Source organism: Stylophora pistillata, chromosome 4 (assembly GCF_964205215.1).
Source record: "Stylophora pistillata chromosome 4, jaStyPist1.2, whole genome shotgun sequence".
Taxonomy (NCBI): domain Eukaryota; kingdom Metazoa; phylum Cnidaria; class Anthozoa; order Scleractinia; family Pocilloporidae; genus Stylophora; species Stylophora pistillata.
This window is the reverse complement of record NC_142522.1, coordinates 3,197,362-3,218,315: the sequence shown is the minus strand read 5'-3', so window position 1 is coordinate 3,218,315 and position 20,954 is coordinate 3,197,362. Positions and strand designations below refer to the sequence as shown.

At 39.6% G+C, this 20,954-nt stretch overlaps 2 protein-coding genes across 2 annotated transcripts; both read right to left on the bottom strand.

The window, feature by feature from the left end:
- Window positions 1–27: 27 nt before the first annotated feature.
- On the bottom strand, window positions 28–11,196 carry LOC111321763 (uncharacterized). Its single transcript, XM_088758456.1, has 9 exons — window positions 8,857–11,196; window positions 4,670–4,841; window positions 3,768–4,026; window positions 2,890–3,117; window positions 2,110–2,364; window positions 1,658–1,843; window positions 1,336–1,458; window positions 867–998; window positions 28–608 (listed from the first exon to the last, which is right to left on the bottom strand). The coding sequence occupies exons 1-9, from the start codon at window positions 9,785–9,787 to the stop codon at window positions 417–419; spliced, it is 2,478 nt and encodes an 825-aa protein (XP_088614582.1). The 5' UTR covers window positions 9,788–11,196; the 3' UTR covers window positions 28–416.
- A 204-nt stretch (window positions 11,197–11,400) lies between these two features.
- On the bottom strand, window positions 11,401–20,565 carry LOC148732047 (uncharacterized). Its single transcript, XM_088758457.1, has 9 exons — window positions 19,558–20,565; window positions 17,517–17,685; window positions 16,426–16,684; window positions 15,792–16,019; window positions 15,137–15,391; window positions 14,426–14,611; window positions 13,900–14,025; window positions 12,798–12,929; window positions 11,401–12,085 (listed from the first exon to the last, which is right to left on the bottom strand). The coding sequence occupies exons 1-9, from the start codon at window positions 20,450–20,452 to the stop codon at window positions 11,891–11,893; spliced, it is 2,445 nt and encodes an 814-aa protein (XP_088614583.1). The 5' UTR covers window positions 20,453–20,565; the 3' UTR covers window positions 11,401–11,890.
- Between the last annotated feature and the right edge of the window lie 389 nt (window positions 20,566–20,954).

Sequence of the window (20,954 nt, the reverse complement as noted above, 5' to 3'; positions counted from 1 at the left end):
ACGATAAAATTAAATCCTAATCAAGACCATGCTAATAAACTTTTATTTTGCAAGTTCACAAAATGTATCTCAACAAATAGGCAGATGCTTTTCAAAACTTCATCGCCTAAAACTCGCGTCTTAAATTTACACAAAAAAGGGTAACGATGGTTAATAATGCTACAGGATACGACTCACACTGCAAATAGTTGCAATTGAGGACTCGAGCCGTGTTAAATGTGTCTAGGTTGAAATTCATTCTTCATCTATTAACGTCGGTCCACTACACTAAACGCAAATTTGTTCATGGTCATTCAAACTAAATCAACGCAGTCGGTCATTTAAACATTTTAGTAATGCAAAGCTTGGACTGAGGTACGTGGCTCTTCTAAATTACGAAAGCATCCCTCTGCCATTCTATGGTTCACCCTCATGTATCAAAAATGGTGCACAATGGGTTTCGGTATCTTTTCCCAGCGGCCTACTTTTACTCCTTCCTTTGCCTCCGCTTTCTTTGGTGGTTTCAGGATAACATCACAACCTGCTCTCGCTGTGTTCTTGACGCACGCCACATATTTTTTCACATGATCTGATAGGTACGCAAGCGGAGAGGATCCCTGAGCAAGAACCTAGAGAAAAACCTTCAAAATCAGTACAGCATCACCAACTGGCTGTAGCAACATTTTGGTAATTTTCCGCCAATGAAACATGGAAGATGTTGTTGCCAATAATCTAATGCTCTGAATTAAGACTCTTTCATGAGAAACTTCTCACTCTTACTTTCTTCTTTGTGCTCTAACCATCAATGAACGTTTCAAGGGCGATACTAATTTCATCGAGAGCCTCTTTAAAGCAAGTGTTAGACCAGCTTACATAAGTAGATTTACCTGATAATGGAAGTCTCGCAAACTGAAATCGTCTCCCAATTCAGTTTTGGAATAGTTTCTAGCGCTCTTGATCTGCAACTGACCAATCATGTAAGCAGTCGCTTGTCCTGGGTCACTCTGGTACCGAGTCACCTAAAAGTGATTGACAGAAAGCGGACAACATGGTCAATGAACATTAGTTATCACGGCAGAATAAGTGAGAATGATGGGTCTTTGATCATAAAGACTTAAGTCAACACAGTTTTGTTGCAAATCATATGTTTAACATAAATGAATTGCTAAAAATCATTACTGGCTTTTGGCATTGGCGACCTGTCACATATTTCTTCGCTTCTTCAGCGTTTTACCATCTTATTTTTTTTTTCAACTTCTCAAGCACTATTGCCACGTACGGCATGGCAGTCTGAAGGAAAAAAGACTTAAGCGCTCTCCTGGCGTTAATGAATCAACGTCCACCTTCAATTTTTACCTCTTTCTTTGCAAGGTCTGTATCGTCCCAAGCATATTTACTAAAGTATTCCAGAGCCTTGTCCCGCGAGAATCCAACGTAATGCAAACCAGTGTCGACAATCAAACGAAGAGCTCGCCATACCTTAGGGTAAAATTAAAAGTACAAAAGTTAAAACTCAACTTCTCAATTCGGTGTATGTACCTTAAGCATAGCTTTATGTAAAAATGTGGTGACGCCAAAGTATGACGTATACGCACACTCTATAATGACCAAACCTTATCAGGCAGATTAGATACTACTTTCTTCGTGATACAGGAGACCACATCGTGTCGAATCTTACCTGCCACTTCAGCATTCCAAACTTCTGCAGAGGTTCGGTCTTATAAGCGTCTGTATCCTCAGCTATCAGTGGGTTTTCAGCGTACAACGCCCATCCCTCTGTAAACGCTGTGTAGTACGTGACACTATCAAGCCAACCAATAACACCACCGCAAATGTCACGAAAGTGTTCCGCGTTACCCTGAACCTGAGAAACAAGAATAAGACGTTATGTATAGCCAAGAATTAATTCATCGAATCAATGAGTGATAAAAAGTTGACTAAAATATATCAAATCGGAATAAAGAGTATAAGTTTCTATAGAAACTGTGGTGCTGTGTCGGTGGGGGAGTACAACAAGATAAACTTGGTTTTATCAACTGAGTTGATAATGTAATCAAGGTCACCGTAAAAGTTTACAAGCTTAAGTTTCGAGCGTTAACCGTCAATGATTCGCTCTGACGAAGGACTAACTTGTGTATGATGTCCTGGCCTCGCCTCGTGGGCGTTCACGCTCCATTCAGAGAACCTGGGACCCAAGTTTTCCAAGAAAAATGGAAGGTTGTATTTGGCACTTCTTGTGCAGGCTGGACCCGCACTTTGATAGCTTTGGGCCCCACTGGAAGGATTCAGATTGGGCCGCATATCAACCGGGCAGATGGGTGTAGTCGCATAATCCCCAGTAAAGTGGAACAAGGGAATCGTTTTTGGTGACAGCAAACTCATCACCTACATCGGTAAAACAAAAAGGAAAAATTTTTGATACTTCTACCTGAACTTCCCTAGGAAAACGCAGAACAATCTACAAACAAAAAAATTATTTTGAAATCTTGGCTTTTTGCTCAAAACGTGCATGGGGTGGGGGGGGGGGGGGGGAGGATCCTACAATGACAGTTTGACCGAGGAAAAGTGTGGTTTTATATCGGCGTGACGATTTTGCTGATTATTACTTAGAAGCACTTGAGAATTATTATTTTTAGAGGGGATAGAGGAGACGACCCCCCGGAATATCACCACACTGTCTTCCCTCTGAAACATTTTGAAGACTGATGGAAACCTTGTTGTGTGCAAAACCATAGAAATGGACTCTATACGACAAACGCCCCGCTGTGGACAGGGTAAGTGAAGAAAAAGGGATTTTCAATTAAAATTACTTGAAATAATTGTCGCTCATTATTGACGTGGGAGTTTCCTAACTTCCCAGACCTTGCAGAAGGACTTAACTATGTCACATAACAAATTGGATGAGCCTACCTTCCTAGATTCGGCCATCCACAACTCTAGGGCAGCCCATCGCTTGGGGCAATATTTCTTAGCTCCTTCAATATCACCGCATTTCTTGTGTGCCTCTTTATCAGACTCATTTTTAGGGATTGGTTCCGGATTGAAATAACTCTCGGATGAGTTTAGTTTCTTTTTAAACTCCGCTACTGCTGTGTCATTATCGTCATTTCTGGTAACACGTTTTGCAACATCGACAATCTGTAAATGATTTAGCTTTAGATAAGGCAACCTGCAAATGTTTTATTATAGGTAGGTTTATCGAATTGTTTTTGATGCGGGCTGAGCCTGTTGCTTTTCCAACTCGATTAAATGCAGCCCAAAAGAACCTGGAGTAAGAAAGAGATGGGGATATTCCGTTCGAAAGTGGCACCTTTTTTAGTCGACAGATGGGCAATAAAAGGATTGCAGTTGAACGAACAGAGGGGCAGGAAAAGGTAGAGTTAACCGTCTTAACGTGTCTTCTAGCTTTAGATCAATTGAAATAAGTCTTAAAGCTACGAAAACAATGAAGTAGAGTAGATCGTAGCTAAAGCGTTTCTTTTGCTTTTCCGTTCTATTACAGCATTTGCAAGGATCGAGAAGGGCCATGATGTATTCTAAGGCAACCATCAATAGCGACGTTTGAAAAGGTAAGCCAGAATCATCGGCTGCTCTGACCAACTTACAGTCAATAACTTTAAAGTGATCTCAGCGAAATACGACGACTGACCACTCAAGTTTTCCGTGTAAACACATTCTAACTCTCCCACTAGTCAGCAGGTTGCGGCAAAGAGCGACATGATGTATTTATCTCTATTAAACTAAACCTAACGGCTTTCAATTTTCTGAAACACAGAAATTTACCTTACCATAGGATAGAGAATGGCGAGCTGCTTTTTGCCAAGCTCATGAACATCCATTGGAGTCATGTCGTTTGTTGTGAAATATGACATGATTTTGGAATAGGCAAACGATCCATTCAGCTTTTCACCACTCGGTAGGAATGGGTCAGTGGGCTGGGACTTGTTCTCTTTGCCATCAAGCCAAACATACTTGAGCGGAAGACCAGCTAGACCGCTAGATACGTTGCTTGGAACGCAATGACGAATGTGTTCATATTCAATGTATCTGAAAGTTGACGTCATAATTGAACATTATTTCATTGAATTTAAAGGGCAAGAGAAAATTTAAACAAAATTACTAGGAAAACATTATCAGCAACAAACAGAAAATTTAACATATACTTCAAACCATCGCCCTTTTGTCATGCGTTTTACCCTTTTGGTTTACTCAGATGCAGAGTATCTCTAACTATTTGGATCTTTCAAGCAAGCGAGTTCCTAACAAATGATAAACGTTTATTCCTTCTTGAAAGAACGTATACTGATGGCTGAATAAAATATGGTTATTTGCAGGGACAAAACATCAAGTGAAGGGAAGGACTCTTGTCTTTAAAGATATTTAATAAGAACTTGACTAACAAACACCCGCGTTGTACAAACCTATTAAAAATTTTTTTAATTCCTAATTTTTAAGTCTTTTCAATCTTATCCCCCCTAAGCCAGCTTTGTATCTCCTTGGTTTAATAATCACCTCTCCGTGTTTTTCTTTCTTACTAAGTAAATATTTGGTAGCTTTGCAAGTAAGAAACCTGCGTTGCTTAAACGGGTGCGAGTTGAGCAAACCGACACACATGCCGACGCTCAGGTAACCATGCAAGTTGCAAAAATGAAACATAGTACCCCAAATCAAAGTGAGTTTGCTCTCATACCTTAACATCTGTTCAAGTGGTTCTCCCACATATTCCACCAGATATTCCTTTATACTTTCGCTGACATTCTTTCCAGGATGATCCTTCTTCCACGCGGTTTCAGTCTCTTCTGTTATGTTACTGTAGAAATCAGGATCCAGAAATGGTTTCACAAACCATGCTTTAAGCACGCCTGCAATGGTTAAAAAAGTCTCTTATGGAATCGTGAGAAAACTAGGGTTCCCAAGGAAGAAGCTGGGATAATTTCTGGTGAAAGAACAATGGATGAGACATTTGTTTTCAAGATCTGGTAAAGTACGTTTTCTCCAGTCTCAATCCCATAGTCGGCTTTCGACTTCCTTTTGGCAGTTTGACGCCAGGGAAACCAAAGTGCCGAATGATTCTTACATCGAAGATCGGTAGAGAGGCTCTATCTATCTGGAGTTCGCTTGACCCTTTACAGTCAAACGAATTGAATATTTGAACATGGAACCCGCTAACCGTTTCATGAATGCAATAATGGATTGATTATTTGAATATTGAACCGATAGCCGTATTCATTTTGAAAAGGCGCGGATCATTGTTCAAATCAGAGGTCCATTTCTGATTGGATTTTGCGAACACGTGATGATGGATCGGAACTATTTCAACATGGCGTCAGACATGGGGGGAAAGGTGAGTTCGAGTGTTGTGTAGAACTTCTTGTAAATGTTGTAAATGGAATGTTATCGAAAGCTCTTTTCGCATATTTACATATTGACGAACTTGTAGAAATTCTTGTGTGTATTCATGGTCGAAAAAAAATAGTTTACAGGCTAAGCCATCGCAAGACTTTTTTTATTTCGTTAATATTTGCGATCGACTGTTTCCGCAGTGTTTTTACAGTGCAGTTTGTTCATTTTGAGGATTCCTCGTCAAATAGAACAATCTTATTGGACGTCAGAAATGGACTTCTAATTGAACAATGATCCGCGCCTTTTCAAAACGGATACGGCTATCGGTTCAATATTCAATTAATCAATTCATTATTGCATTCGTGACGGCTCGCGGGTTCAATAATCAAATAATCAATTCATTATTGCATTCTTAAAACGATTGGCGGGTTCAATATCCAAATGATCAATTCATTAATGTAATCTTGGGGGGTACGCTTCACTTAGTTTGACTGTAAGTATAAGTAGTATTATTGCTATTAAGTAATTATAACAAATGGTCACCGATCCGAGACCACGTGAGATAAATCCGATTGCAATCGCATATCAATCGAAATAACCCGCATAGTTGATGTGATAAATCGAAATTAAAATTGTTCCATTTGTCAATACCAATTAGTAATAGGTAAACAAAGCTAAGTACACAAACGTACAAAGGGCATAGGGTAAAATATAGATTGGACTGGACTATTTTTTGGACGATTTTTTGACGATCTTTTTGACGAATTTTTGGACGATTTTTTGGACGATTTTATAAAGGGGGAGGCACACTTTTAGTACTCAGAGAGGGGTGGGTGCAGTCGACAAGTACTGAGGGAGGGGTGGGGAAGAGTGTTATTACTCAGGGAGGGGTGGTAGGTGGTTGTAATTGTAAACACTACTTGTTAATGGAGCTTTTACTCGATCGTAATAATTATTTTAATCGGTTTTTCGACTTACTTCTCCTACATCAACATTTTTCGCTGGGCCGCGGCGTTTCTTTAATTTTTTAGCCATGCGAAAGCGAAACTGCCACGTAAACACTGGACTTTAACGTATTGAAAATATCGCGTTTACGATCCTCCACTGTTGAGTTACCAGTCTGGCATAGGTTATGCGTGTGCCTTTTGAGTCGACTTGTGCACCATCAGTTTTCTTTTGTGTAATTACCAGATTTATCTATCTTTCTTTTGTCATTGATGTTATCAGACGAGCTCGAGATCACAGAATTTCCGTTCCTTGGCCCTTGACTTTAGCCGCAAATATAGAATTCACAAGCGCTATCGCAATTTTAACGTTTGTACGTTTACTATATGAAATCATTTTTGGTACAATCGTACAAAGCAATATTCTCTCAGGTGTCTCGTTAACACAGACCTCGCAAACGCAGACCGCAGACCGCAGACCGCACACCACGAAAAACGTGTAAAACAGTGTGTAATTATCAGATTTATCTCTCTTCCTTTTGTCGTTGATGTTATCAGACGAGATCTCGGAATTTCCGTTATGCGAAAGCGAAACTGCCACGTAAACACTGGACTTTAAATTATATTTAAAATACTGCGTTTGCGATCCTCCCGGCTGTTGAATTATCCGTCTACCTTTTGAGTCCACTTGTGTGTGCACCATCAGTCGCTTCACGTTTTCCTTTGTGTATACAGTATGTTATCAATGAATTTATCTATCTTCCTTTTGTCAGGGATCTTATCAGACGAGATCACAGAATTTCGCTCTACACCGAAATACCTAGTTAAACAATAGAGTGTTTCTGTCGAGGGACTATCGGCTGATAGTTGCACCGCGGAAATTTGATGTTCTTAAAACAAATATTTTTGCTAGTTTTAAGAACATCAAATTTCCAAGGGACAACTATCAGACCGATAGTTCCGAGACATAAACACTCTATTGTCTTTATTGTTCACCACTAAATTTTCTTCCGCGCGCCAGTTTAAAAACAATCCGAATGATTATTACGATCGAGTAAAAGCTCCGTTAACCAGTAGTGTTTACAATTACAACCACCTACCACCCCTCCCTGAGTAATAACACTCTTTCCCCACCCATCCCTCAGTACTTTTCGACTGCACCCACCCCTCTCTGAGTACTAAAGGTGTGCCTCCCCTCTTATAAAATGGTCCAAAAACTCGTCCAAAAAATCGTCCAAAAAATAGTCCAGTCCAGTCCAGTCTATATTTTACCCTATACCCATACAACTGAGCTTATTTTTCTTTCTCCTGACCAACTAATTGTCTTTTTGATGGTCACTTTGGTTCATATTTTAGCCGTTTGACATGAGATGACAATTGGGCGAGACTTGAATACGGTCCAGTGCAATTTTTTCCCTAAGCGCGCGCCTTATCATATCTGTTTTGAATCTATTTGAAGTTAAATTCTATTGATATTGCAATATTTTTAAGAGAATAGTGGCGACTATCTTTTTTTTAATTGCTATTTTGACATTAAAGGTCATTCAGTTACCAAAATCTATTTTATTTGAATCGTCTATCTATCGAGAGCGTCTCAAAGTATTTATCTTATAAATCAGATTTAAGATTTCCTTGTAAAAGAACGCCATACTTCTGTGTAAACTATGAAAACCAACTGTATCTGACGGGCAATACTGAGCAATTGGTTCAAACTTCCGTTTGCTCTTACTGATAAATGAAGCGCGTCGAAAGTTTTGAGAGCATGAAAGATGGATGAGAGTTGCTCGAGACGAAGCTCGAGCAGTACTAGCTTCTCCAGTGCTCTCTTAACTCTCTAAGTCTTTCACAATTTGATGAAAGCATGGCTGAAATATCAACCCATCGTTTTACAACATTTTCAATGCAATAATTTGAATGTTGTATTAAGAGAAACTGCCATGTTTCAATCCTTAAAAAAGCCGTCCAGTTAGGCCGCGTAATGAAAAATGGAGCAGGCTTGCGCAACAGTATCTGATCGCGCGATTTTACACGCGTTAGGGTAATTGGCTTTTTGGTGTCTCATAGCAAGTCAAGTGCTGGCCGCCATCGGATAATTTGTTCACGAAACGAGATATTTATCCATCCTAAGATTGCTGCAGCCACAACTAGAGTCATAGGAGTCTTCTAATTTGCAAATATCTCTGGCTGATCTGAATTTTATTTGCGTGACTATAAGATGCGGTAAAAATTTCAATCCCAAAGGAAATTTGCGCGGCTTAGTCGCTTTCAGCTGATAAGAACATCAGCATAAACGGATGACGCAAAGAAAAACAAATTCAGTTGTTGATTAATGACATCTTTCAGTCATCATTTTTTGACTTAAATATCCTTTGGCGCAAAATTGAAAAGGGGTGTTGCAGTGAAGAACAGAAACGGTCATCGTGGAGTCGTCTGTTTAGCGCTAACCCTTTATCAACACCTGCCACAAGTCTGAATTCAAGATTAAATTACGGGTGGTCTTAACTATCTTCTTGAGGCGGCGCAACATACTAATGGGTGAAACAATGCGCAACAAAACTATTCAAAAATCGATCAATTCCTATTTCCTTACCTGTTGCGTTGTATCGTGAAACATTCAAATACTGTCTTTTGATTGTGTTTATACCAGCTACGCACTCCTCTACGCTTCTAACCATTCCTTTGCGAACTCCCATCTTCATATTGGCGACGTATTGCAAAATGCCAGCTTTGTGAGTTTTCAGTTTATTTTCGATCAGCTCCACGTCGGCTACACTGTAAGGCTTGTGGTACAGACCCAGGCCATTATGAACTGCATATCCATGATAGCAGATTTCCTGCCAGCAAAACAAATTCGGACCCAACATCCAGTCTCCGGCGTAGTAATTCACGTCATAAGGCTGACCGAATATATGCTGCAGATAATGCTTCACTTGGGCCAGCGCCTTCCTTTCTCGGGGTTGTAACGCATCAGCATTGATCTTTTTATTGTTGATTTCCCTTAGCAAATTCAGGGCAGTGTCAGTTCGATTTTTAATCACAGATGGAGTAGGGTCATAGGCAACAAATTCTAGTCGGACCTTGTCTTTGGTCACATCAGGGTCCCAGTAAACGTCGTAGGGATGAAGTTTGTAGTGTGTAGCCTTCACTCGACTAAGGAACTCGCCAAGCCCCACTCGCTGCGCTTCTTCAGAGAAATCACATCGACCTGAAGGAGCTTGAGTTGTTGCTGTTAGGGGGCTCTTTGTTGTTGTTGTTGTTGTTGTTGCAATGGTGGCTCCAGTTAGAGGTGCAGTGGTTTCTTCACTCTCTCCTTGCTTGCCAGTGGATGAGTTGCCTGTACGTTTCTCAGTCTCATTCTTGTCGGCTGCTGCAACTGCAATCAACACGATTCCTACGATGAATAGGATAACCCCCACAGCAAAAATCGCTAGTGATATCATTCTCTCTTTGGAACGTCCTCCATGAAACTTTATTTCCGAATCTGGAATGACCATCTGTTCGTTGCTTTTGGAAAATTCCATGACTCGGCCACGACGCTACCGCGAGCTCTGACCACAAGAAGTTTCGAAACCTTTCTAGTTTCTGCGCCTTGTACGATGTGTCACAAGTGTTCTTCAGGTCTGCGGAACCCCCTTAGTGCGATAGCGACTTGATAGGGCTAGGGAAACTAATACTACAATAACAAATGGAGTAGCTTAATCTGTCCAAGACTCGCACATTCGGGTCAAATTACGTTTGATTGTATAAACAAAGTACTTTTCAGTCAGAGTGACAGGCTTTCTTAAAACTTTATGGAAGACTCAAGAACAGCAAGGAAAAGGTATTTTTCAGATAAGGGACTGTGAAGGTTTCGACGCACGGTGTGGAAAGGAAAGCCGAAAAAGGCGACACGCAAACCCGTGAACTAATTATTACCATACGCGCTCTCTTTCCTCTTTCTTTAGTATTTTAATTATTCACAAATCCGCAGAGCTTATCACTGTCTTCAGTTTTTGTTTGCATCACGAAAAAGAAATTGGCTCTTTAGTTTTCATTTTGACACAGTAATATTTGTGTCAGGCGATGACGATTGATGTGATTGGCTCACGTCCGGCAACGCTGTCACTTCTTTGTCTTGGGTGTCGTATTAATGCGAGAATTGTTAATGAAAGACTCCAGACAGATATTGTGAAAGATTCAAGCAAGTTCCAATGAACAGCTTTGATCGTGCAAAGACTGCGCAAGATGATGCTCTGACTTAATTTCGCAGACATCAATCACCGAACAGGCTTATCGCAAAGGAGGTTTCCATTCTAAATCAGAGAGGTGTTGGGCTCTCTTCAAATGAAAAGATACAAAGAAGGACAAGAGGAGGTGATCTTCGTCAAAAAAACATTTCAAAGCTGCAAAGGCTATAAACACAAATTGTAAAACAAGTTTAGACTACAATTATGACTTTGGAATGGGAAAATGATATACACCATTTGGGGACTTAATCTAATTAAAAATTTATCAAATAATTGTTCTCGTGTGAGATTTTCCAACCCTATTCCATTACAGTCAAGGTCTTAGTATAAAAATGATTCAAAGTGAGAATGGGGACACAGTTCTGTAATATTAACTTTGCAGTACTCTCTGGTATGACTTACAAAACTATACGCAGATTTTCGCGCCAGAAGTAAGCTACTCTTTTTATAAGCCCATACAATTACTTCCGGAGGAGTATATAATGTGAAGGAGTCTGCCTTCAAATCTGATTAAGGGACTCTTATAATTTTAAGATTGTGGAGGCGCGGTGGCCTCATGTTTCGTGCGCTCAACTCCGAATCGAGTGGTCCGGGTTCGAGCCCCGGCCGGGACATTGTGTTGCGTCCTTAGGCAAGACACTTTACTCTCACAGTTCCTCTCTTCACCCAGGTGTTTAAATGGGTACCGGCAATTTAATGCTGGGGGTAACCCTGCGATGGACTGGCATCCCATCCAGGGGGGAGTAGAAATACTCTTAGTCGCTTCATGCTACAGACACCGGAGTTAAGCACCGACCTGATGGACCACTAGGCTCGTAAACAGACTTTACCTTTTACCAACAATTGTAAGATTAGTAATATTTTTCCTTATATTATTCATATTAAGCATCATCGCATAAGACTCACAGTTGTATCGTCAAGAGCAAAATATATTTTTACAACAAATTAAGTTATTTATAAATGTGCTTTGCCTGGTATTTACTGTTCTCAAGACGAGGGCACCACTTGCGCAATCAATATTTTGGTTGTGCGAGTTCAAAGAGTTTCTTAAAAAAATGCTCCCACACCTCAGAAATGAAACAAAATCCCCATAAAGATTCTGTAAACGGCTATGGTTAAGATAATACGAGACAATTAAGGACGAACTTCGAATCTCACACAAGGAAACCGTTATGTCATAAAATTTTAACATCTCTATAAAATCAGTAAAAAAGACCGTGATTGTGTATGAAAACGTATACTTTAAATATCAGGACGTCATGATTTCAATTTAATTCGATATGTACACGAGACGTAAGATCAGTAAAATCAGTAAACTTGTGTAAGAGATAAATTTCTTAGAGCAACGTAACATAATTCACGGGTGTAAAGGCATCTTTGTTTTGAATATCAAATTATTTAGAAGTAGTGACGATGCGGTCTTGGTATGACTGGCCAGCGGAGAACCTTGATTCGTTTCTTAACAACAGAGGACTTCTTGGGTGCATTAAGGATGACGTCGCACCCCTCCTTTGCATTGTCTTGAACACAATCAACGTACCTCTTGATGTGGTCTTGAAGGTAAGCGAGTGGAGAGGATCCTTGAGCTAGAACCTAAAATAAGGGAAAGCGAGGATTACTAACTTGTAACTAGAAGACTAGGAAATATTTGATGACGCATTTTCATTTTCATTCTGTCTTTTTTTACGCGAAAGGTTTCACCTTGAATTCTCCTTCTGTTTGTTAAACATGTACATCTAGTAGGAAGCAAGTTTAGAGGAGTTGGTATTGCATCAAGGTAACAATCTCTAAAAGCGAATTAGTCCTTTCTGATCACCTTTTTTTTTGGCAATGTATCGAGAGCGTGAGGAGTCACAGTTAACTATTTGAGAAAAAAATAAGTCCACCATGAAATGTGGTGGGGTGGGAAGTTGCAAAAACCCGACCTTGATCAACTTTGGAAAGTTGAAGTTTGTTAACTGAAAATATCAGTGTAAAGTATTTTTTCCTTTACTTTTTTTTTTTTTTTTGTAAACAGCATATTTTGGTGACGTTCAAGTAGATTGAACATGTTTTTTTTTTCTAAGTTTTCAAACACGAAGTGAGTCACCACGAAATTAGACAGCAATTCACCAGGTTCCTAATCAGAAAGCGAAGCTCACCGATGAATAAAATCTTCCAGCCGAAGATATACAAATGTAAGAGTCTTAAATCAACCTTCACCTGGTAATGAAAGTGGCGTAAACAGAAATTTCTGTCAAACTCTTTTTCAGCAAAATATCTGGCGTTTTTGTATTGTTAGACCAGCTTACACAAGCAAATTTACCTGATAATGGAAGTCTCGCAAACTAAAATCGTCTCCCAATTCAGTTTTGGAATAATTTCTAGCGCTCTTGATCTGCAACTGACCAATCATGTAAGCTGTGGCTTGTCCGGGGTCGCTCTGGTAGCGTGTTACCTGAAGAAAAGAAGAAAGGAAGATAAACATCTTCAGTTATTCTGAAGAAAATGAAAAATCCCTGAGTGTTTTGTTTTTAAAATATATATTTGTTTCTTAAAGAGAACCGTATTGTAGATTTATGATAACGTTATCATTATAATTGAGAATTTTTATAGGCTTTGGTAGCCTTCTAGACTACAAAAAATGAACATATAATTTTCTTGAAACGAGTACTCGTCGGATACAATGAGGCAAGACCCAGTATTTTAACTCCCTGTTTTTATACTCGCTCGAGACCTTTCGTTTAAAGACCGCGCACGCGTATTAAATAAGCAATGTTCAAAGACTTAAGACTGTATTTCTCTCGAGCAATACAGTCGTAAGTCTTAAGTCTACCCCTAACCCTGCAGGAGACGGGACCTCCATTTATTCGTCCCTATCCGAGAAGACTAGAATATCTAAACCATTTCTTGATGTTATAGAAAGGCAGCATATTCTTCTCAACTATTTTAGGACCTTGAGTGTTGGTCCGGCCGGGACTCGAACCCTCGACCTCCCGCACATCAGTCCAGCGCTCTATCCATTGAGCTAACCGGGAGGCGGTTAGAAGAAACTCCTGCTTGTTAAACAATCCTCCTTGCCGGTACCATAGGAGGTCTAAAACGATCAGTGTGAATGGCCATCTTAGGGTATAGAGGGTTAGTAACCACCCCTTGCCGACCTAAAGAATCATAATGACGACAGAACTGAGTGGAAAGCTTACTTGACAACAAAACTTCGTATGGAGGACTCGCACAAACAGATCCATACTTGTCAAACGTAACTGCGCTATCTTCTTCGATTATCCGGCACCGGGATAATGAGCCGAAGCTCCACCCTCTCCCTCTCGGGGAGAATTGGAGACCGGACTCGAGATAAATCGAGCTTGCTTCTTGAGTGGTGTGATAACAAAAACATGAATAAAAATAAATAAATAAATAAAACTCACCTCCTTTTGCGCCAAGTCCGTGTTGTCCCAGGCAAATTTGTCGAAATGCCAAAGTGCATCTTCTCTGGTAAAGTTAGGGTAGAAGTGGAGTCCGGTGTCCACAATCAATCGCAAAGCACGCCAAATCTGGTAGAGGGCAAAGTGTTAAAAACAGACTGTAAGAAGAATCATAAGGAAGACACGTGTGGCAGAAAACGGTTGTTTAGGTTGGAATCTGATTGGTTGGCGCGATATTTATATCAATCATAGACCAGAACGGGGCATTCGATAGAAAACTACTCTGTGCCATAACTACAGGCTGTAGTCCAGGTTAACTGGGTGATATGAAATGAGAGAATCTCTCGCTAGGTTTAAGTGGCCACAAAGAAAGAGATACAATGAAAAAGTGTTGGGGAGCAGTCCAAGTTGGTTAAGGGAGAGACGCTTCAGGATTTTATTTCCCCATTCACTTTCACTTCCATGCGGCTCTCTTTCTCATGGCTAGTGAAAACAGGACTTAACACTTCCACGTGCAGGGCTAGCGTACCTGCCATTTCAACATGCCAAACTGCTGCATGGGCTCATTGTCATATGTGTCTGTGTCTTCAGCTATAAGAGGATTCTCAGCATACAGTGCCCAACCCTCTGTGAAGGCTGTGTAATACGTCTCTGTGTCTAGCCAAGTCAGGGCATCATCACAGCCATCTTGAAAATGCTCAATAGTTCCTTGAACCTAAAAGATAAAGAGATTAAATAAAATTTATCAAAAAATGGAGGATAAACGCTTCATATTACCATCTTCCTAGAGTAGGTGACACGAGTGTATGGATTGACATCTCATATATAAGGGTAGGAAGGGTATCAAAAATTGAGTGATAAAAGAAAAAAATGTTACAGGTAATGTACAGGTAACTGAGAAGCTTTCTATGAACGATGACATCTTGCAACAGAAAAATTTAAATGAGTCAGCTATGTTTTCATAAAACGATGGAGGAAAGCACTGCGTTGAAGGAAAAGGGGCTGGAAGAGGGATTAACTCAATAGTTTTTTAGCAAAAGCTATCCGATCCTTGGAGCTAGAAAATCTTCTGCAAACATGTTTCCAAATTCAAAAGTTTTCTATGGATATTTCCAAATAATTCAAAAGAAACTTAATAGCAAGCTCTTATTTTCAGAATCTGATCACACAAACTGAATTCCTATTTCAAACTGTCCTAGCTTTTCAAAGTTATGACAAACAAAATCCCTGCATTCCTAACCTGTGTATGATGGCCAGGCCTTGCCTCATGTGCATTCACACTCCATTCTGAGAACCTCGGACCCAGATTTTCCAAGAAAAATGGAATATTGTAGATAGCATTCCTAGAACATTGCGCATCACTATTTTCATAACTTTGTGCTCCACTGGATGGGTTGAGGTCAGGCTGCAGGTCCACAGGACAGTTGGGTGTGGTGTGTTTGGGACCAGTAAAGTAGAACATATCCACCGTTTTTGGATCCAGCATGCTCATCACCTAACGCAGGAAGTAAAATAATTCATTTCTTTGTCCTTTTCCCAGAGGTACACCTTTGTTCTCAATTTGGACCCTTGGACATGCATGTACAAGCTAGTACTTGCACCTTCACCAAAGCAGAAGGAAGGAAGTTGGTGGGTGGGTGGGTGGGTGGGTGGGTGGATGGATGGAAACCTCCTATCTCACTGGGTGCTACATGTTGAACCATCATACCCTTTATGGATAGTCAACTGTGGTTCTCATCTTTGATTCTAACCCATGTCAAATCCCTTCCCCCTTCCCAAAAATAAAGACATCTTATGAGTGATTAATGTTTACAAGGTACCAGATACAAGGATGCACTCAAAGATTCAGTCATTCAAGTTCCCTCCTTACATTAACATTTTCAAAATTTACTAACCCTTCTAGCTTCCTTAAACCACAACTGCATTGCAGCCCACCGTTTGGGGCAATGTTTTTCTGCACCAGCAAGATCGCTGCATCTTTTATGTGCCTCTTTGTTTGACTCATTTGCTGGGATTGGTGCATCATTAAAGAAGCTTTCTGTGGAGTTAAGCCTTTGTCTGAAGAGTTTCACAGCCAAATCACTATCATTTGTACCTGTCATTTCTTTGGCTATTTCTACCACCTGGAAAATAAAAAACATTTGCATTCAAGGAATGAAAAGGAAAAGTTTCAGGATACTATCAGATACCCGTACCAGACACATAGTGACTTCCTTTGTTTTTTTTAAGGTGGCGTTCTTTCAAAGAAAGATGCACCAAGTAACAGTGCACTAGTTCACTAACAAATGTTAAATTCAACCTCAAGAGTTCAAATGAAATAGTCCAGACAAAGAAAGCTGAGCCAAATGTACTAAATTTAACAAAATGTCACAAGTGACCCAAAAGTGACACTTGCAGATTGCTCTACATTGTCTTCTTCCATCTCTCATTTCTTTACAGTTGCCTTTTTTAAATTCAATAATCCCTACTTTTAAAGCTCAAAAATGTTAAAAGATATTTCCATTTAAAGATCTGAAGAATTGTACATACCAATGGATATAGTTCATCTAATTGCTTTTTTCCCAGTTCATGGACTTCAGATGGTTTCATATCATTAGTGGTGAAGTATGGCATGATTAGGGAGTATGCATGGGAACCATTCAGATTTTCACCAGTTGGCAAAGTTGGGTCTGTTGGCCTACTCTTATCTTCTTTGCCATCATACCACACATGACTAAGTGGCAGTCTTCCTAATCCACTGGAAACATTACTTGGGACACAGTAGTGAATGTGTTCATCTTCTAAATACCTGAGAATAAGATAAAAGATATTTGAAAACTAAAGATGATCTGGAATGTCTGCCTATCATATCAGATTTCACTCATGCCACTTTCACAAAATGTTTATAGTCAAGAAGCCCACACTGATGGAAGCTATATAAACTTTTAAGCTTAGTGTGTTAAGTAATCCCATAGTCTTCACAAGAAGCCCATTTACATTTAATGGTTGCATTTGTAACCAGTGTTGCTCAGGAACACAATGCAATGACCTCATCAGGGTTCAAAGCTACATCTATTGATCTGCAGGTAAGTGTAGTAACCACTAAATACCCTGCTCAAGGATTTAGTTAAGTGAAGACAAGAAACAAAGGGAACCACTGAAAAATGGTAATTGTCCGATCACAATATTATGCTTTGCCATCAAAAATTTGTTATATTTGGGATAAATTAAATAAATCTTAGTTCAATTAGGTACACAATGCAGGCTACTATGGATGTTAAGTCTTTAAGTTATTTGCACACATCACTGGAGAGGGGGGATGGTGACGTAATGATAGCACTTTCCTTCCTAGTTCCATAGCCTATGTTTAAATCAGAAACCTGGCATCATATCTTCTCTAAGTTTGCATGTTACTGTCTCTCATGCTTGCTCAAAGACTTGCCACTTATTTCTCACTCCACAAAAATTATCACTGCAAACTTCATACTCAGAAACAGTGGACAAAAAGCTGCCCTGCTGATGAGCCACTATGGAAATCCAACTTAACTTTAATCTAGAATTTTTATGTACCTCCAGGGTTCTCTTAAATTATTCATACAAACCCCTACAAGACAACTCAAGCAAGCATGCAGGTAAATTACCGTATTAGCTGATGCAAGGGTTTTCCAAGGTAAGTCAACAGATATTCCTTCACTGTTTCATTAATAGTCTTTCCATGCACTTCCTTCCAGGCTTGATCAACTTTCTCTGGTATTAAGTTGTAAAAATCAGGATGAAAGGTTGGTTCAACAAACCACTCCTTCCAAATACCTAAGAAGGCAAGCATTTTTGTAAGCATGGATGGGTCTTGCAGTTTACAATATGTCACAATTTCCATCAGAGAGTTAGGTTATAAGAAAAAACTTGTTTTACTCCTTTGCACCTTTAAAAACCATATTGAAGGGAAAAGGGTCTTTAACTACCTGCACAGGTGAAATAAAAGGTTAAAAATGGATTTAGAACTTTCAATTGTAATAATTGTTTATGGCTTTATTTGAACTTCAATCCAATTTTTTTCAAAATTTAAATGAAGGACAAATAAAAATGCAATGTCATACTTCAACAAACCCTAACAGGTCTTCAATAAGTGTGGAAAATATGGAAAAAGTATTTTTCCGACTTTTTCCCACTAAGATTTGTTCATTCTCAATCAAGAGTAAATATCAGCTACCATGCAGTTATTAATAACTAAATTATACATTATCAGGAAATTTGCTAGTTGTAATGAGAGCTACCTATATAATCAGTACTGCCAGGTGTAATGGTAAGGAGCATACACTGCATATTTAAACATTTTAGACTTTTCAATGTTTGAAGAACTTTAGCCAAGATTTCTGTATAAACTCAAACACTTCATTATGCATACAGTCCTTTCACAAATGCAAACATTGAAAAACAATTGACTACCTTTGGTAAAAAGGTTTTGTTTTAGAATTACATGGGGTTAAAGAGAAACCTTGAAGAATTTTAGACAATAACCTGAAACTAGCATTAGCATTATTCTAATTTTCTTTGGACAGCACCTTTGTTATTATCATTCTTTTTACCCGAGGTGTTTTATAGCCGAACTTTTCCATTAAAACAATTATTAAATTACAAAGAGAAAATGTTTTGCGGCAGTTGTTCATTTGGCCTGAAGCCCTATGAGTACGTCTTATCATTCATCACCGCAACTTAATCCCCCCCCCGTAACAATCTAAATGTCGTTAATGGTGTGTGAGCTTACAGGGAGTCTGCTAGAACAGTGCGTGATTGTTTGCAAGCGCACTGATGATCCGAGGTTGTTCTTAAAAACAAGGATTATCATAGCAAGCGATGCTTAATCAACCCCCACGCATACCAAACGGCTTAACTGAACATGCCATATCTGACCTGACGCCAAATTCAAACAATCTTAGAAGAACATATGTTTAGGATCAAGCATTATCAATCTCATCAAGATAGTTCATTTCACGAAAGCGGCTATCAAAATTAAAAGCAAGTTTTGACCTTTGATTTACGATCCATTCAATTCTCGCGTGACAAATCGACGTGAGGTCTATAGCTTTTAATTTCATGTTCGTCTTACTAGTGAAAACTTGAATCACCATTCTTTTTGTAACTCTTTGTTTTCAGGACTTGTCAATTGTTGTTTTTTGCCATGACGTGCCTTCGTGACCTACTAACAAGGGGACACATTGTAAAAAAAAAAAATTGCGAGTCATGTAACATCGAGATGGATTTAGTATTACTAAGACAACTTTGGAAAGTCGATAATTCAAGCTTTGTTGCAACCTCTCAAATCAAACGAATTGTGCGATCGACCATTTTATTACAGCTAAGTTAAACCAATTGTTTACATTACTCGGTATAATTTCTCTGTGTGCAAATGCAAATTTAACCTTTTGATGATCAGCCAAGCGAACACGGCTGTGAAAGAAAAGTTTATATTAGGGGCTGAGAGAGTATTAAGATTTCAACTCAGAGCGAAACAGTGCAAAACTGATTAGTTATATTGACGATTTTTGGCAATATTGCGAAACGCGTGAGTCGTTTCGTGATATTAATGAAACAAGAATTTCACACGCAAACATGAAATTTGATACTGATGTGCAAATTAACTGTTTGTCAAATGGAAAGCTTGCTTGTCAATAAATTTCTTACCTGTCTCATTGTAGAGGGAAACGTTCAAATATTTCCTTTTCAGTGAATCTGTCCCGGCGACGCATTCCTCCCTACTACGAACCATTCCCTTTTTAACTCCCATTTTCATGTTCTCGATATACTGCAAAATTCCTCTCTGGTGCGTCTCCAGCAGAGATCTGATAAGTTTCACGTCTGTCTCGTTGGTGGGTCTGTGATAGATTATGGCGTTGTAGAAGTCGTACCCGTGGAAGCAGATAGGCTGCCAGCAGAATAAATTCGGTCCCATCATCCAATCCCCGGCGTAATAGTTCACATCATACGGTTGACCGAACGTGTGTTGAAGATAGTGCTTCACTTGTGCCAAGGATTTCCTTTCTCGTGGCTTCAAAGCGTTCATTTTGACCCGCTCAGTTTTGCGCGTAATTTCGTTTAGCAAAGCCCGAGATACATCAGTGCGATTTTTGATGACAGATGGGGTCGGATCGTACGCCTCATAGTCTCTTCTGATTCTCTCAGATCCTTCTAACGATTCCATGTTTATGTCGGGATTGAACGGAATACTAAATGGATGCAACTCAAAGTATGTTGATTTCACTCTCTTCAAAAGTTCATTGAGGCCAACTCTCTGAGCTTCCGCTGAAACTTCGCATCGCCCAGGCATTTGCTGAGAAGGCTGCTTGGTTGGAGGAACATGTACCTCTTTTCCTTCTACACTGCATGCTTTGTTCTTAAAATGTGCTAATGTGAGTAGAACGACTCCGATAATGATGAGTAAAACTCCCACAGCGATGAGCCCGAAAATTACAATCTTCCCTCCAGAGAGCCAAGATCTTTCATGCTGCAGCTGGTACCCTACTTTAAAGCCCACTTCTTCCATAAGCATGCCGTTGCTTTCTTCTGCCTTCTCAGCCATAGTTTGTGCTTGTGCGCCAAGAGCTAATTGAACAAGCAATAGACAATCGAAAGGTCAACAGTTCCTAATGAATGACAGACGCGGCCGAGGTGGCTTGGGGCAACACTGGTCAGCACATCCGCTTCTATAGTTAAATATTCACGTACAGAGTAAACTGGAAGATAAAAGCGAATAGAGATTAGATAAGTGTGAATTCACCATAAACACCGCTAGCCCTAAATAAGCTTTTAAAGTCCAAAAGCCAGCCTATTTTAAGCTCAATACAAATTTATTTCAGACGCGTGCAGCTGACTTTCACTCTACGACCTCAAGATGGATTGTCCTCTGCCAATCGAGTGGGACATGTAAATATCGTCCTTTAATATCCCGCCTCAAAAATACAAGGCAGATATTTGACGTATCTGGAAAAGAGTCATTCATTCCATGAAGAATATTAATATACAGAGACCATACAAGATGCTTCGAGAGAACTCCGATATCAATGTGCCTTGGATGTTTATGA